General features: G+C 41.2%; 1 protein-coding gene and 1 long non-coding RNA gene across 11 annotated transcripts in view; one reads left to right on the forward strand and one right to left on the reverse strand.

The window, feature by feature from the left end:
* LOC128115521 (uncharacterized) overlaps positions 1–2,626 on the reverse strand; it is an 8,603-nt gene extending 5,977 nt beyond the window's left edge. For 2 of the 5 annotated variants that reach the window (XR_008220193.1, XR_008220190.1), the window contains exon 1: positions 1,522–2,625. This is a non-coding gene — a long non-coding RNA (uncharacterized LOC128115521). Of the gene's footprint in view, positions 1–1,521 lie in introns of all 5 variants that reach the window. The other 3 variants (XR_008220191.1, XR_008220194.1, XR_008220192.1) reach the window with 3 other exon arrangements.
* Positions 1–16,530, forward strand: part of Rasgrp3 (RAS guanyl releasing protein 3) — a 101,229-nt gene that overhangs the window by 51,631 nt on the left and 33,068 nt on the right. For 4 of the 6 annotated variants that reach the window (XM_052746288.1, XM_052746287.1, XM_052746286.1 and 1 more), the window contains 6 exons: positions 6,856–6,988; positions 10,020–10,217; positions 11,731–11,833; positions 14,028–14,090; positions 14,588–14,719; positions 16,033–16,180. In XM_052746288.1, the coding sequence (XP_052602248.1) occupies positions 10,148–10,217; positions 11,731–11,833; positions 14,028–14,090; positions 14,588–14,719; positions 16,033–16,180 (516 nt within the window). In that variant the 5' untranslated portion in view covers positions 6,856–6,988; positions 10,020–10,147. Of the gene's footprint in view, positions 1–986; positions 1,004–6,855; positions 6,989–10,019; positions 10,218–11,730; positions 11,834–14,027; positions 14,091–14,587; positions 14,720–16,032; positions 16,181–16,530 lie in introns of those variants that run through there. The other 2 variants (XM_052746289.1, XM_052746290.1) reach the window with 2 other exon arrangements.

Here is a 16,530-nt window from a genome sequence, read left to right on the forward strand (position 1 = left end):
TGGGTTTTTTTTCAATGTTTTCATTTATTCATGCAGTTTTATTGTATTTGAGATTGGAATCAAGCTACATTGCCCAGGTTAATCTAAACTTTTGGACTTAAACCAGCCTCCCAGATAGCACCATCCCTCCTGGATTGATTTGTGCTTTTTTTTTTTTTTTTTTCAAAATTCAAAGATTGAGTTAGACATGGTGGAGTATGCCTATAATCCCAGAATGGGGAGTCTGGAGTAGCCGAATCATGATTTCTAGGATAGTCTGGACCACACAGCAAGTTCAAAGCCAACTTGTACATACTGAGACCCTGTCTCAGAAAGTAAACAAGCCCCCCCCCCCAAATAGTTATTTAATGAAATCCAAGGCCTGGGTGGTGGGTGTGGCCAGTGGTAGAAGAGTTGCCTAGAAAGTGTGAAGCCCTGAGTGGGGTGGGGAGAAGGGGAGGGTCGAGGGTCGGGGCAAGGAATTGTCTCAGAGTTCATCTCACGAGGGTTCAGTGTATTTTGGTAGTAATTAAGTAATAAGATTTTAGCTGCATTTTATTTGCTGCTGGAGTGCTGGAGTGGGACAGGGCCTCTAGAGTGGATTGGGGGGGGGGCTGGGGGTGTAGGTGGGAGATAAGAAACTTAGAACAGTGACTGGCATGGAAATCATTAAAAAAGACCCCTTCTCCACGTCCTCTTCCTTCACCGCTACCACCATCATCAATTATCATCATCACCCCCACCATCATCATCATCATCAATTATCATCATCGTCACCACTATCATCATCAATTACCATCATCATCACCACCATCATCATCATCAATTATCATCATCGTCACCACTATCATCATCAATTACCATCATCATCACCACCATCACCATCATCATCAATTATCATCATCGTCACCACTATCATCATCAATTACCATCATCATCACCACCATCACCATCATCATCATTATCGAATTCACTCTGAAGTAAATGAAATAATCAAAGGAATGCAGGGATGTGACTATTTCAGGTGACTTCATACCAGATCTTTCTAAGGTTTTAGGACCACCAACAGAATTACTATGAGGACAAGATAAGCATCTTGAGAAGAAAACACTGATTTTTTTTTTTTATATTAGAAAATACAACTGTTTTTCCAAAGTCCCAAATCTGAATTTCTGGGGTAAAACATTTTCTAGCTGCGAGTCTCATTTTGGAATGTCATTTTCAGTTCGAATATGGGGTTAGCATACTAAGTCCGAACCCTTTGGTGTGGATGAACACATCCATCTGTATATCACCCGCCCACAAGTGTCTTCAGCGTGTGCACATGGCTTTGTTTCCCACCCAGATCCTTCCAAATGCCAGGAAAGCACCTTTGGGTTGGACTTCGGTGTTTTATGGTTTATTACTAACGCATCCCCTGGACTTTGGTATTTAATTTGCCTCAGCTAATACTAAGTATGGTAGTTTGACTGCCAGTAGTAAATGCCAGCGAGTAAGGAAAAAACACGCAGCTGAACTTTGCTATTTTATTGTTCCACTTACCGCTGCCCCAAATGCAACGAGGTCTTGTGAGTGAGATGAACTCTGAGCTGCTCCTGTTTGGTACTTGGTACCAGTGTTCCCCTGGGTTGCCCAGCCTGCTGTGACAATGGAGCTTATTCATCTATAGACAACATAGCTAGTGATAAATGCTTAGGAGTCAGCACAGGAAGTAGTGAGCATGTGCTCTCGACAGTGCCTAGAAATGGATTTAACAGGCTAAAAGGTTTTCAGATCACGGTGGGCAGGGATATATTTTGGAGTCAGACTAGGGCTTTGGGAATTAGAGGGTAATATGCTACTGGACTATCAATTCAACCTCTTTAGGCCTCTGTATTCTTATTTATGCAGTGAAGATAATAATGCTTAGCTTTTTGCATTTTATTAGAGTAACTATAACATAGATATTCCCCCCAGCATTGTAACATTCATGCTATATTTCCAGCAATAAGTGGTATTTTTACATGCTATTACTGCTTTTTAAAAAAATTCAGGACAAAAAAAATCCTATTAATATTAGTTAATGTCCTATTAATTTAGTAAAATCCTTTAGAAGAAAGTGATAAATGAGCAGGCAGGACATAACTTAAGACCCAGGAAAATCTTATTAAATAAGCCTGTCAAAGGCAAGAATGGAAAGTAGCTTTAGAGTTGAAGAATACAGTGTTTTCATTGTTAAATGACCTTTGGACTAATGGTCAGCCATCCCTAAGTGTGGGGGATTTTATTCTTTATGTTATCCATTAGAGCCTGTGGACAATGATTCATCCTTGCTGTAAGCACAGGGCCCGTGCTCTGTGTTCAAACTGTCCCAGTAGCTCTGTGACACAAACAGATTTGACAGTGATGAGCATGAGACTGATGGAGCAACCTGGGAAGGGTAACCGACCAGAGGAAACAGGGTAGAAAGCGACATCCAAAGAACTGAGGGATGAGCTTGAAAAAACTGGGACTGAAAGCTAAAGTAACGAGACCGAAGTTGAAACAACAGCAACAACCAACAACAATAACAAATGATAACAACAAACAACAACAAAAACAACAACAACAATAAAAAACAACCAACCAAACCAGAAAAAAACAAAACCCACTAACTAGAAAGTGGGAACTAGCAAGAGAATAGCAGTGCCATATTGCAGCTTTTTTTTTTTTTTTTTTTTTTAAATCTCCTAGAGGGTGTGAATGGCTAGCCAGAGATGTGGGAAGCCTGGTTGGGAAGGTGATGATCATGGTGAGTCATGGGTTGCAGCTGTCAGATGAAATAACCTGGGTCAATGCAAAGGGTAAGAGAGAAGTCATTTCTCTGTTATTATCTCTACTAATTTCCCTTGGTGGCTTAATGTCCTTGTCACTTGACCAGGCAAAGGTAGATGAGATGTCAGCGAGGACCTGTGCCATCTTTTTGTTGTTGTTGTTGAGACAGTGTCTTATTTATTCCAGGCTTGCCTTTCTGTTGTAGAATATTATTTTAAGATGTGTTACATTTTTTTAAATGTTCTGGAACATTTGTTTAATAATGTGAAGATGTGCTGTATTTGTTTATGTTACATTTGTTTAACTCTGTGAAGCTGTGTTACTGTGCCTGTCTAAAACACCTGATGGGTCTAATAATAAACTGAAGAGCCAGTAACGAGGCAGGAGAAAGGATAGGTGGGGCTGGCAGGCAGAGAGAATAAATAGAAGGAGAAACCTGAGAAAAGAAGGAGAAAAGAGCAAGAGAACAAGAAGAGAGAGGTGCTAGGGGCCAGCCACCCAACCACACAGGCAGCCATGGAGTAAGAGTGAAAGTGAGATATACAGACGTTAAAAAAAAAGAAAAAAAGAAAGAAAGAAAAAAAGAAAGAAAAAAAGGAAGAAAGAAATAAAGGAAAAGTGTTGCTAGAGTTTTCCTGCCTGGCCCACAGTCAGGGCAAATCTCTCTCACCCGCCAGTCCCAAGCCGCTCAAACCCGATCAAGTAAACACAGAGACTTATACTGGTTACAAACTGTATGGCCGTGGCAGGCTTCTTGCTAACTGTTCTTACAGCTTAAATTAATCCATTTCTATTAATCTATACCTTGCCACATGGCTTGTGGCTTACCGGTACTTTACATCTTCCTTGTCCTCATGGCGGCTGGCAGTGTCTCTCTGACTCAGCCTTCCACTTCCCAGCTCTATTCTCCTCCTTGTCCCGCCTATACTTCCTGCCTGGCCACGGACCAATCAGTGATTTATTTACTGACCAATCAGCAACACATTTGACATACAGACCATCCCACAGCAGAAAAGCCCAGAGGCAAAAAAGAGATAGGATAATTTAAAGTTAAGAAAAGATGGCAAGAAACAAGCCAAGCTAAGGCCGGACATTTATAATTAAGACTAAGCCTGCATGTGTGATTAATTTGGGTGGTGGGCCCCCAAAGGACCAAAGAGTAAAAAAGACAAATGAGCAAAAACAACCAACAACATCTTTCATTATCTAAGGTGACCACGAACTCCTGATCCTTCTACCTCCCCCTCCAAAGTGCTGGGAATACTGGGATATGTCACCATGCTTTGTTTATAGTAGTGGTTCTCAACCTTCCTAGTGCTGCGTGTGACCCTTTAATATAGTTCCTCATGTTGTGGTGATCCCACAGCCATAAAATTATTTTTGTGGCTACTTCATAATTATAATTTTGCTACAATTATAAATTGTAATGTAAATATATTGGGTTTTGATGGTCCTAGGTGACCCTTGTGAAAGGGTCATTTGACCCCTCCAGGGGTTGAGACCCACAGGTTGAGAACCACTGGTTTGTATGGTGCTAGAAATCAGACCCAGGACTTTATGTGCATGCTGGACAAGTTGTGTACCGACTGAGCTATAGCCCCAGGCCTCAGTCCCCATCTTTGGTATATGCTTCTTCAGTCTCTTCTCCATGCTATAGCTGTAAGAATCTTTATGATTCCAGCATGATCCCTCTTCTTTCCTGTTCACTGTTAGAGGAATAGTTTCCCCTTGTCCTTTATTCTGTACTCCTTTGTAGCTTATGCTACTCCTCGGGAATTAACTACTTCTACCTCTTTAGTCCTGGTCTCTGCCATATCCAATATTCGGTTATCCCACATGTCATTCACATCCTCCCTACTGCTGTCTCCTTGCCTACTCTTTGCCTAGCTAAAACACTCCCAGCTCCTAGACTCAATAAGTAACCCCTCCCTACATACTCTGTGCTCTGCTTCGGACTTTATTTTATCATAACCGCTTCTCTAGTTCTTTGTTACAGCATAGAAACAAGAGCTGTATGTCTCTGGGTCATCAACCCATCTCCTCTCTTCCCTGCCCTTCAGCAGCCACTCTAGTGCCTTGCTTAGCATCTCATATTTAATACATCCTTAGTAGTATTTGTCACATAAATTCTCTCTCAGAGCCTCAGTATTATTTCTTTTATAGGACTCAAGATTAAGGCTTTTTTAACATTGTCACCTGTTTTAGTACAGGATTTAGGTACATACAAAAATTTGTCTCCATATGAAGGTCAGTTTTTTTTTTAAATGTGTGTTTTGTTGGGCAAGGTTGCACTCAAGAGATAGAGACAGGCAGATCTCAATGAGTCTGAGGCCAGCCTGGTCTACACAGTGAGTTCCAGGACAGTCAGGGACACATAGTGAGACCCTGTTCTCTATCCCCCAAACAATACAATAAGAAGGGGGAAAAAACCACGTTCATATATGTATAGAGATAATATCTACCATGAGAAGAGAGGGTCTTTAAGAGATTTTGTTTAAGATTTTCTGGGAAGAAAGAATGCTATAGACAAGATAATCTTTGGAGGTTCTAATATTGTTAACATCATTTCAAACTACTTCTCATTAGATAATGAATTCTCCTATCCTGGAGCTAGGAGAAACCCTCGGTGTGGTGTTGGTGTGGTTCCCAGGTACCTGGCACTAGGAACTTAGTCTACAGCCTGACAGTCTTTCTCAGCTTTGGCTTGAGAATTTTCAGGAATGGAATTCCATCACCAATAAGGCCATCTACCCACCGCACCCTACTCCAAAGCAACAATATTTTTCATTCCATTTCACTTCTTTTGTCTTCAAATGCCACCGCTTCCTGCCACATCTGCAAAGTGGTTCTATATTTCAAATTAAATACTCAATTTAAAAAGTGTCAGGTTTAAGTAAAACTTCCCTTGTGACTGGCGAATGTCGAAACCTGATTTTCTTTTTTGAAAAGTTCTAAGTCAAGAGCCTGAAGTACTCATTTATATCTATAAATATTAATTAAAACTGGCATGAAATTGGCCTCTACTTACTGCTCTTAAAATTGAGTGCATGTGTGATCATCCTAGCTAAACTTGGGGTAAGATATTTTTGATGATAGACTCTTCATAAGTTAAATTAATGTAAGTCTTTTTTGCTATGTGAATGTATTGTGCCTTGGAAACCATACTCAACAAAACCCTACTGACCATTTAGAATGATTTTTTTTCCCTTGGAAATAGTTTGAACTATCAACACTACAGTAAGTTCTAAACTACCAGGAGACTAAACAACCCAAACTACAACAACACTGACATCCCTGTTGAGACAATACCAAGTGATTTAGGATCAGAGTGGTGTTAACCACAGCAAAGTGCTTAGGGATTTGTTAACATCCGGGGTCAATTCTTGGAAACTCTTAATGAGTAACTCATGGAGATAAGTATACAACCAAAGTAAGATTTTTTTTTTTTTTTGGTCTTTCGAGACAGGGTTTCTCTGTGTAGCTTTGCGCCTTTCCTGGAACTCACTTGGTAGCCCAGGCTGGCCTCGAACTCACAGAGATCCGCCTGGCTCTGCCTCCCGAGTGCTGGGATTAAAGGCGTGCGCCACCACCGCCCGGCCAAAGTAAGATTTTACACTACGTAAATAAAACCTTTTTGGGGAAACACATATGAGTTGTTTTAAGGCAAATTAAAAAAAATTAAATTCTGTTTATTATTATTCTGGGGTGGGGATGGTCCACATGCTTTGGCATATGTGCGGAGGTCAGAGGACAATTTTGTACAGCCAGTTCTTTCTCACAGTTTTTACCCGAATCTAGAGGTAAACTTGGGCCATCAGGCTTTCGTAGAAAGCACTTTACCACCTGGGCCCTTTCTCAGGCCCCTAAAAAGCAGAATTTTGAAACTGCCAATTGACTGAAAAAAATCATGCCACCAAATAACTATTTTGAATGTTTCCCTTTTTTTTGATTTTAAGGTTGAAGTTCACACCAAGTCTCAAACATCCTGTAGCACTCAGGGGATAGCTTTGGGAATGCTCAGCACCAGGTAGGTTCTTTAGAGTTCCCATTCACTGACTTGAGGTTCCTCTTTGCTGTTTTCAGGTTTTCCAGAGCACTTATAATTTGAGTTGGATGAACCAGTTCTTCAGCCTGCTTCCTTGGTGCCCTTTCCAGGGATGACAACTGCCCTTGACATCTCTTCAGACCTGGAACTTTATGTGTATGAAACTAGATTGTAAGTGCTTTTTTTTTTTTTTTTTTTTTTTTTGGTTTTTCGAGACAGGGTTTCTCTGTGTAGCTTTGCGCCTTTCCTGGGACTCACTTGGTAGCCCAGGCTGGCCTCGAACTCACAGAGATCCACCTGGCTCTGCCTCCCGAGTGCTGGGATTAAAGGCGTGCGCCACCACCGCCCGGCTGTAAGTGCTTTTTAATCAATATAACCAATTAAGATTATATAAGAAACAACCCTAAATACACCCAACAAGACAAAAGAAACACACCATGACATTAGTGAGAGCTAAATTTTTGCATGATGAGATTATAGGTCACGTCTTTCCTTGCTGTCCATTTTGAGACATGGATGCCATTGTTTTTTGCCAGCTGGAACCTTGGTTTTTGAAAAGGCATTTGTAGACACAATAAGGTCCCCGTGAATGAAATGTAATCACAGGTAAGTGTACAGGAGATGGAAGGGTAAGTGGAGACACAGACAGGCTTAATGATTGCAGAAACAGATTGTAACCCAATAGCCCAGTCCACTTGGCCCATTACGAACCAGATTCTTCACTGTTCACAAATATAGCTACGAATACGGTGACAAGCCTTTAGTTCAGGGTTATTTCTAGCCACTTGTGGGGAACTCAACACTTCCAAGACAACTCAAGAATCATCTTGGGGTTTGGCCTGAAAAACCACTTACAGTCATGTACCGCTATTTCCAGCTAATTGTTCAGTCTCAACTTATAAACACACTAATGGAGCATACATTAGAGGTAAACTGGGGAAGTGCTGCCCAGAATGTCCTAGAAGAGGTATGAAATTCTTATTATGACTATAGATAGACCCTGTTAAATATAAAAGGCTGACAGGAATTTTTAAAGCTAATTTAAATTAGTGAATCAAACTGAAAAGGGGAAAAAAAAAAACCCAAAAACCTCTTAAGTATCTCTAACTCTCTCACAAATTTGCACACATTCAGACACACTTTGGGTAATTTTTATTTTATTCATCCATAAATCCATTCATTCCTAAAATCAATAAATCTTTTTTGGAGGAATTTTTCTATGGAGAGTTATTACTTCAGGCATTTGAAGAAAGATAAACCCAGGAAGAGAGTTAAGGCATGCTGAGTGGGAGGTGGCATGAGAGAGGTGTTTTTTTTTTTTTTTTTTAAAGTAGGTGATCAGGAAACATTTGCTGATAAAGATGGCTTTGTTATGAGGTGTAAGAGAGTTGGCTCCACACAGCTATGAATCCCCTTCCTGTTGTTTTCATTAAGCCATTTTTTAATCCTTCAAGAGTATCACTAGACACAAAGACATGACTGTATAGAGTGAGTTGACAAGAACATTTTTTCCTTTCATCTAGAGTTAGATGAAGCCCATAGGCTCAATGTACGTCCAAGGCACAGCGTCACCCAACTGCCATCCTTTGCTGATCTCACTGACTGGTTACAACCATGCCTATGGACATTAGTCATTTCCCCCTGTGCCTTCTGCAGCCAACTGTGAGCCCGCTGAAGGCGAAGAAAGAATGATTCCTTCCTTCCTCTGGGTAGCTGTTGTTTCTAATTCATTGCCTGATGCTCAGTGATTGCCAGTTAAGTAAACAAGGCTGGCGAGGGAAATGAACCCTGACTCAAACAGCTCACCGGAAGAGTCTCCAACTGCCCCATTTATGCATATTAACCACTATCCAAAATGGATAATGCTTTACAGCGTGGTGGCCTCTGTGGTTCTCCATGTCCTATGATGACCAGGCATCAGAGGCCGACTCTATGAAGTAAAACGGTGCTGTCTCCCCAACAGGGACACTTTCCATAACTGACTCTAAGCCAGTTGCCCCATGGCATTCTCTTGAGTGATAATTGTGATGCTCATAATTGTCTATGAATGATAGTTGTGGTTACATCCTCCTTCTATGCTGTGAAAGAGCAGTGCCCTTAATACTAGATTAGGGGACAATGTTGTGACAGCTCGCACTATTCATATCTGTGGGAGTCATATGAGGGGAAGGGAGTTCAGAAGTTCAATTTTAACATGGGGATCTTGCTTCTAGGACTGAAAGATGAGTTAGCTCGGATTAAACTGTTGAGTCTCTGAGGTTTACCTGTAAGTGGAGAATGATAATTGCTGCCTGACAGCATCATTATGAAGGTCTCATCAATGAAGTTGGGTCTTATCACTAAAGCTTCTACTGGTGTTTTGAATGAGAATGACCCCATAGGCTCTTAGGTTTGACTACTTTGTCCCCAGTTGGTGGAAGTGTTTGGGAAGGATTAGGAGGTGTGGCCTTGTTGGAGGAGGTGTGTCACTGGGGGCAGGCTTTGAGGTTTCAAAAGCTCACACCATTCCCAGTAGGCTCTTTCTCTGCCTTGTGTTCATGCATTGGGATGTAGTCTCAGCTACTGTTCCAGTATTGCCTCTGCCTGACACCATGCTCCTCAGCATGATGGTCAAAGACTCTAACACCCTGGAACCGTGAGCCCCAATAAATGTTTTCTTTTATAAGTTGTTTTGGTTATGGAGTCACTTAACAGCAATAAAAATGTAACTAAGACAACTACTCCTAGTAATAATGTTACTATTAGTAAGTTTAGGAAAAGTTTGGAATTTGTGCTTATAGTTGTGGAACATTTACGTGATCAGTGAGGGTGATGCTTACAACTACATTTGTATTCAAAAGTGTGTGTCCCTAAATATATCTGCAATGGCATTTAACTGAGTAACGTGTATAGCATTCCTGAACGCCTTATTATGTAAGAATATGAAGAAAGTATAAGATACTATTTTTAAAACTGTTCCGCTGCAGAAAGGGATGGTATTTAAGATGGAAGACCTCTGTGGTCTCAAATCACAGTGCACGCTAAGGGACATTCCATCCAGGTGTTTCATTCTTATGGCAATTGAGATCATCTGTCAATCTGACACTTTTCTTGTAGAAAATACAGTCAGTGGCAGATGGGCAGGCCCAGGGGAGATAGGAAAGCACTCCTTTGATGCGGTCTAAATCTAGTCTGAAGTAATCTTCTCTTCTTGTTCATTTAGCGTTTTCTCGAAGTATAATTAGGAACAGAGGCTTCACGGGGCGAGAGAACCGCTGGCTGACACAGCTGTGGAGATGATCTGTCTAGTGCTGAAAATGTCTCCAGATTTTTGACAACGGCTAAATAACCATGGGGTCCAGCGGCCTCGGGAAAGCAGCAACGCTAGATGAACTGCTCAGCACGTGCATTGAGATGTTTGGTACGAACCTTTCCTCTTCGGGTCCCTTGTGCACCTTGATGCTGTCACTTGCTTTGGCCCACATGCAGGTTCTTTCTGGAACAGGTTTCTGTCTCTCCAGTTTCACTGGCCTCTGCTTTTATTTCTCTTCACTCCCCATAGCTCATACTCCAGACAAACTGCTCATTTCTGGAACATTCCCTTTTTTTTTTTTTTTTTTTTTTTTTTCCCGAGACAGGGTTTCTCAGTGTAGCTTTGGAGCCTTTCCTGGAACTCACTCTGTAGACCAGGCTGGCCTCGAACTCACAGAGATTCGCCTGGTTCTGCCTCCCACGTGCTGGGATTAAAGGCGTGGGCCACTGCTGCCCGGCCCTTGTGTCATTTTCTACTTCCATAATTCTCTCATTGGAATTCTCTTCGAGGCCAGCAGTTGTCATCCTGAATAGTCAAAATTCCTGATAATGTATCAGAAATGATGCTCACTTCTACCATCCCACTTCTCGGTGTATATATATTGTCATGCATATATACATGCTACCATGATGTTTGCCTTGTTCTTTGACTCCTCCCCCCTCTCTTTGTATTACACAATCCACTATAATCTTCATTTGTATATATCATGTATCCATCTATGCACCTTTATTTTGCTGTCTGTTTTATCCACTTTCTCATTGAGCACTGGAGTCACACAAGAGAACTTCCATTAATCAGTTTAGCAATTTAATCTCTTTAATTGATAGAAAGCCGGAAGCAAGCCAGAGTAGGGCTATTGGATAAAATCCAGAATGACTGGCCAGCAAGGTGGTTCAACTAAAGGCACGGCCAATAAAGGCGCGGCCAAGCCCAATGGTCTGAGTTTGGTGCCCAGGGCTCACATAGCAGAAGGAGAGAACCAGTTCCCGAAAGCTGTCCTCTGTCTTCCGCACATGAGGCACCCTACCCCAATACATAAATGAATACAAGATGATCACTTACATTTGACTTTCAGATAATCGACATTTGTGTGTGTGTGTGTGTGTGTGTGTGTGTGTGTGTGTGTGTGTGTGAAATAGACCAAGGCCATACTTTGTTCTGACAACTTAATCCCTATTTACTTTCAGTTCAAATTGACTTGGATGTCCTGAATTTAGGTTTGCTAAACTTACCAATTGCAAAGCAGAAGAATGGTGACACCACGTACCTTAGTTTGCAGGGAACTCCCGGCAGAAGTAAGAGGCAAAAAAGATAATTGGGCTTGGGGCTGGAGAGATGGCTGAGAGATGGCTGGGAGATGGTTAAGAATGCATGCTGCTCTTAAAGAAGATAGGGTTCAGTTCCCAGAGGCCATGTCTGATGGCTCACAACGGCCTGTTCTTTCCACTAATGCCTCTGGCTTCATGTGCACACACCTACACACATACACATAATTAAAAATAAATCTTACAAAAATATAACAGGGCTTATGAGACATTGTTGACACTATTTTCTCAAGTGATGTTAAAGGAAGAAATGTTTGACCCTGCCGTCTCTTTGCCTCTTATTTTATTTTCCACAGACGACAATGGAGAACTGAACGACAGCTACTTGCCAAGAATAGTTCTCCTGATGCACCGATGGTATTTATCTTCCACCGAACTGGCAGAAAAACTCCTCTGCATATATCTTTTCAACTGCTCTGTAATGTTTATAGTCATAAATCAAGTTCTGTATTTAGATAGAGTGCCTATCCAAAACCAGTAAATGAAGATGAATAAATGGTCTTATTTAGTCAGCTATCCAGATGTTTTGAGCCTTATATAGATATTAAATGAAACATCTGGATGATAAACCAAATAGTTAACTAAATACTGGGTGTTTTGACTGAACTTGAAGATATCAGTAAGATGTGAAGTGTAACAGGAGTTGTAGGCTAAGGGTTCCCAACTTATCCTAAATATTTAGACTATTAGTATAATGAAAGATTATTTAACACTGATTCAATATTTTCCTTCTGTGATGACAACAAAGCCTAGCGTAGTTTCCATATTTCCCTGGCTGGTAAGACACACTGAACATTCTAGAAGGTTTTTTCCCCCTGTAATTTGTTGGTTGATGCTAATTTTTTCTTTTGTTGACAAAACCAAACAAAATATCTGTACAAGGCCAAACATAACATTCCTCATAGCTGAAAACCCATTTTATCATGCGGGCAGCTGTTTACTGATTTTGTATGTAATATAGTCCTGAAAAACGATTAAAAAGCACATGTATGATAATGCAAGCAGTCTCACAGTTTGAGGAAGTTGATCTCCTAAGGTCCATGTTTGCTGTACAATCTCTTAAGTGTGTTTTTACATCTCTGCCTTATATTTACCCAGGAGTCCCTATATGAAAGAGAGCACTTACAGAAAAGGGAGAACCTGGGACTTAGAAAGTCTGCCCAAACATTGTTGTTGCCTGCCCAGGCTGTCTCAGCCAAGCAGGGATCGAACCTGGCCACTTCATATTCCTCCCGCAACCTCAAGGAAAGGGGAGTGTTGTAGAGGTTAAGAAGACACTCACCCTGAGTGGAGAGCCTTAGAAGTGAGCAAGACTCTGCATCCACTGGTCCCACTCTTGACAGGTCGAGTGTTGGGAAGGATGAGGGAGTCAACCACATGATCTATACATTGCCCACAGAGCTCATCCACAAACAACTCTCTTATCCTTAGTGTGTTTGCTAATGCATGAAATACAAATAAAGAAGGATGTTCAGGCATGTTAGAGCATAGAGTGGGACATTTCAGCTGGCGTGAAAGTTGAAGACTGACATTTTCCTCCTTGGATTCTTTACCTACTCCATGTCCACTGTGTCTGGTTACAGTAGGAGTATTTGTTCAAGGAGAACCAGTGAATAATAGGCCTAAGAACAAATAATGCAACCTTAATATGAACATACCTGAACATGACATTTTCAAATACTCATCAGATTAGAGTACTTGTTATATAAAACACCAGTCCTAAATATGAAATCTCTTAGCTAAAATGGTGCTGCTATCAATTTTGAATTATGGATACTCTGCATTGTGCTTGTGACCACAGTTTGTGGTTGTTGGTTGGCAAGTACGCAGGAAGGTGTTAACTAATTTGAGTGACTTCTTCACCAGACCAATAATATATCCTAGAGCCTTACCAAGTCAAGTTTGACTACTTGGTGTGGATGTGCTCACATCCTGCTTCTATGTCCGTTTGACTGTCTCTAGGTGGAGTTTACTTCATCCACAGTTTTGAAACTCAACCATTTCATACCTTGGAGTTTTAACAAATTTCAGAATAGCTGTACTTGCGTGTTAGGAATGGTCAGGGTTCACTGCAGAAAACTTAAACAGTTTAAATGTCATATGCAGCAGATCTCAGAGGGGTTAAAGGACCACAATCTATTAAATACATCCAGGCTACACAAACTTAGTTCCTAGTTACCTGCTTCAGACTCAAGCCCGAAATCACATGTAGAAAGCTAGATGAAGGCTGTTTCTAGAATTGGTAGTACTCTATATGATCATGAATATTGTGACAGAAAATATATATATATAAATCTACTACACTTACATAATCAGATGTCAATAAGGATGGCACACAAGTCCAAAAACACACTATTTTAAATAGACTCTCATTTGTCCAAAGCATCATATTAGTTCAGGGGTGACATTTTTTCCCCTTGTATTGTTGGCTTTCCAAAAGCTTCAGAGTTTTGGGGCATTTTGCATTTCAAGGTTTTGGATTAGAGGTACTCAGCCTGTAACTCGAATTGCCTGGGATTTGTGTGAATTGCTGGAACAGTGTCGGCTAGACATGTGTGAAAGGAAGATATGACATTTTCTTTAACTAGTCTACGTATCAGAACGCCAGTGGAGACAGCTGTGATGAGTTCCGGCTGAAGGTCTGCTATTTCATGAGGTAAATACACTTGCAGATTTAGTTTCTCAGAGCTTCTGAAATTGTTGCCAATTTCTGTTTTTTCTAAGCAGCCAATTCTTCACCTTGCTGCCTTTGTAATTATTAGCTCTCTCTTCCTGGTGGGTAGGGTAGAATTTACCTTATGAGCTAGAGATCAAGTAGGAGCTAATGCCTTATAGAGTAAAACCAGCTCATAGATCCAGTGGATTCAGTATTTTCTACTCCCTCACCATATACATTACAATGAACTGGGGAGGGGGCACTCCCCTCCACTGGGTTCTGTAGTAAGTCAGGAAGAAGTTCAGGGTTGTTGGATTCTGGTTCTTGATGGAAGGAACAGAAAGACACGTGGTAGGATTGCTGGGGATACGAGCTAACAACTTGGAACTACAGTACTGGATTCCATGTTAAGTTCAGCTTATAACATGGTACAATAATCTCCAAAGAGGTCCAAGTGAAATCTTCCAGCTGTCAAAAGTCCTTTATATGCCTTTCAGGTACTGGATTCTGAAATTCCCTGCAGAGTTTAATTTGGATCTTGGTTTGATTCGTATGACTGAGGAGTTCCGGGAAGTAGCAGGTCAACTAGGATATGAAAAACACATCAACCTCATGGACATATCGAGCATGTAAGAGTGGCGCAAGTCTTTTGGGTCTTCATGGGTCCATTGCTTTGGGGAAGGGCTAGTGATGACCCTGTTCTAGAAGGAAGCTCCTCCTTTGGAGACAGCCTGGCTATAATGAACGCACCTATAGTAGACATATCTATCTCTCCAAGTTGCAGTTTGATTGTAAAATGGGATGGTACCTTTATGGGATTATCCTATGTTTAAGAAGTCCACAAGGGAGCACAGGAACGTATCTGGCACCTAATGGATGCTGAGTCCTTAGTTCTCGAACTGAACTTAGCCGTTATCTCCTATGTCCCAGCTACTTAGATCACACCACACTGGTTTCTCCTAGGAGCCCATCAGAAAACAGTCTTGGGTCTCGCCTAAGCCTGCTGAATTGGAATCTATACCTTAATAAGATCCCCATGTGATTCATACTCTCATGCAAGCCTGAGAAGCTCTGTACCCCATCGCTTCAGAGGCTCCCCTGACGTTACATCAATGTTGACCACAGTTGTGTTCTGACTGGTCATCTCATAAGCGACCTAATACTAATTAGACTCATTTAATGCAGACAAGCTAACTGCCCAGGAAAAGCTTTTTCATGAACATAGGTATGGTTGTCCATATTACAAGTGTACACTCTATCCCAAGTTGGCCTGGAATCCTAGGCTGTCCCTGAGCTTGTGATGGTTTTCCCATCTTGGCTTGCTGAGTGCTAAGATTACAGGTGGATGTCAAATGCACATATTTTGTATTTTAGGCATTCTCTTTGCCTGGAATGCTTCTTCAAGACTAATTGATAATGAATGACCCAGGAATCATCAGGCAGGCTTGTTTACAATGCCTGCCTTTCAGACCCGTTCCTAGTAAATCGGAGTCTTTGGAAGTGAGATCTAGGCCTTTTTCTTCATAATGAGTTTTTCAGATAACCCATATGATGCTCAAGTGTGATATACACAACCATGGTTGTTTCCAAGTGCCTTGAATCACCTTCTATATGCCAATAAACTTCTGACTTTGTAGGTCTAGCCCTGATCTCTCTTCTTTAGAGTTCAAATCTTTCTTGGTCACAAGGAATACCAAGTAAGAGATTCAGGATGGATCACAGCAAACCTATCCTGCCTAGAAAAAAAAAAAAAAAACAACTCCAAGTCTGTGTTCTGTTGGCAAAGGGTGGGTGGTTTTCTCTTCAAATATGGAGGGCAGGATATGTATTTCACACAAGCTCCTGGCAGTAGGCCAAGAGTTACAGTCAGTAGTAGGTTAATATCTTCCACTGAGTGAAATGCGTTTTCGGCACGTTGACCAGACTCTCTCTTCTTTTACAGTCCTTCTTATGACTGGATGAGGAGAGTCACGCAGAGGAAGAAAGTATCAAAAAAGGGGAAGGCCTGTCTCTTATTTGACCATCTGGAGCCCATTGAGTTGGCCGAGCACCTCACTTTTCTGGAGCATAAATCTTTTAGAAGGATCTCAGTAAGAACTTGATGGTTATTCTTCCAAGGGTAACATGTGCTGTGCCAACTTTCCCAAGAGTGCGTGTTCATACTCCCAAGTGTTGGCAGCCTCTGCCACTGGGCTCCGTTGGAAACATGCCCTCAATTCACAGGAACAATCCCTTTTAACCAAATATAAATATTATCCTGTCTTTAGTCTATGGCTCAGGAGCTATATTTCTGCCACTATATTCAATGTCTCCTTTCATAGAATTAAAGCATGATTTTTCTAAATATTCAGCAGAGATTTAACCATTCAAGGTTTATTTAGTTTGAGTGACCTCTTCCAAGTGAACTGTTTTGCTGGGAATTTTTATTTATAGCACAGAG

The sequence above is a fragment of the Peromyscus californicus genome, unplaced genomic scaffold (genome assembly GCF_007827085.1).
Source record: "Peromyscus californicus insignis strain IS unplaced genomic scaffold, ASM782708v3 Scaffold_1__1_contigs__length_55948999, whole genome shotgun sequence".
Taxonomy (NCBI): Eukaryota; Metazoa; Chordata; class Mammalia; order Rodentia; family Cricetidae; genus Peromyscus; species Peromyscus californicus.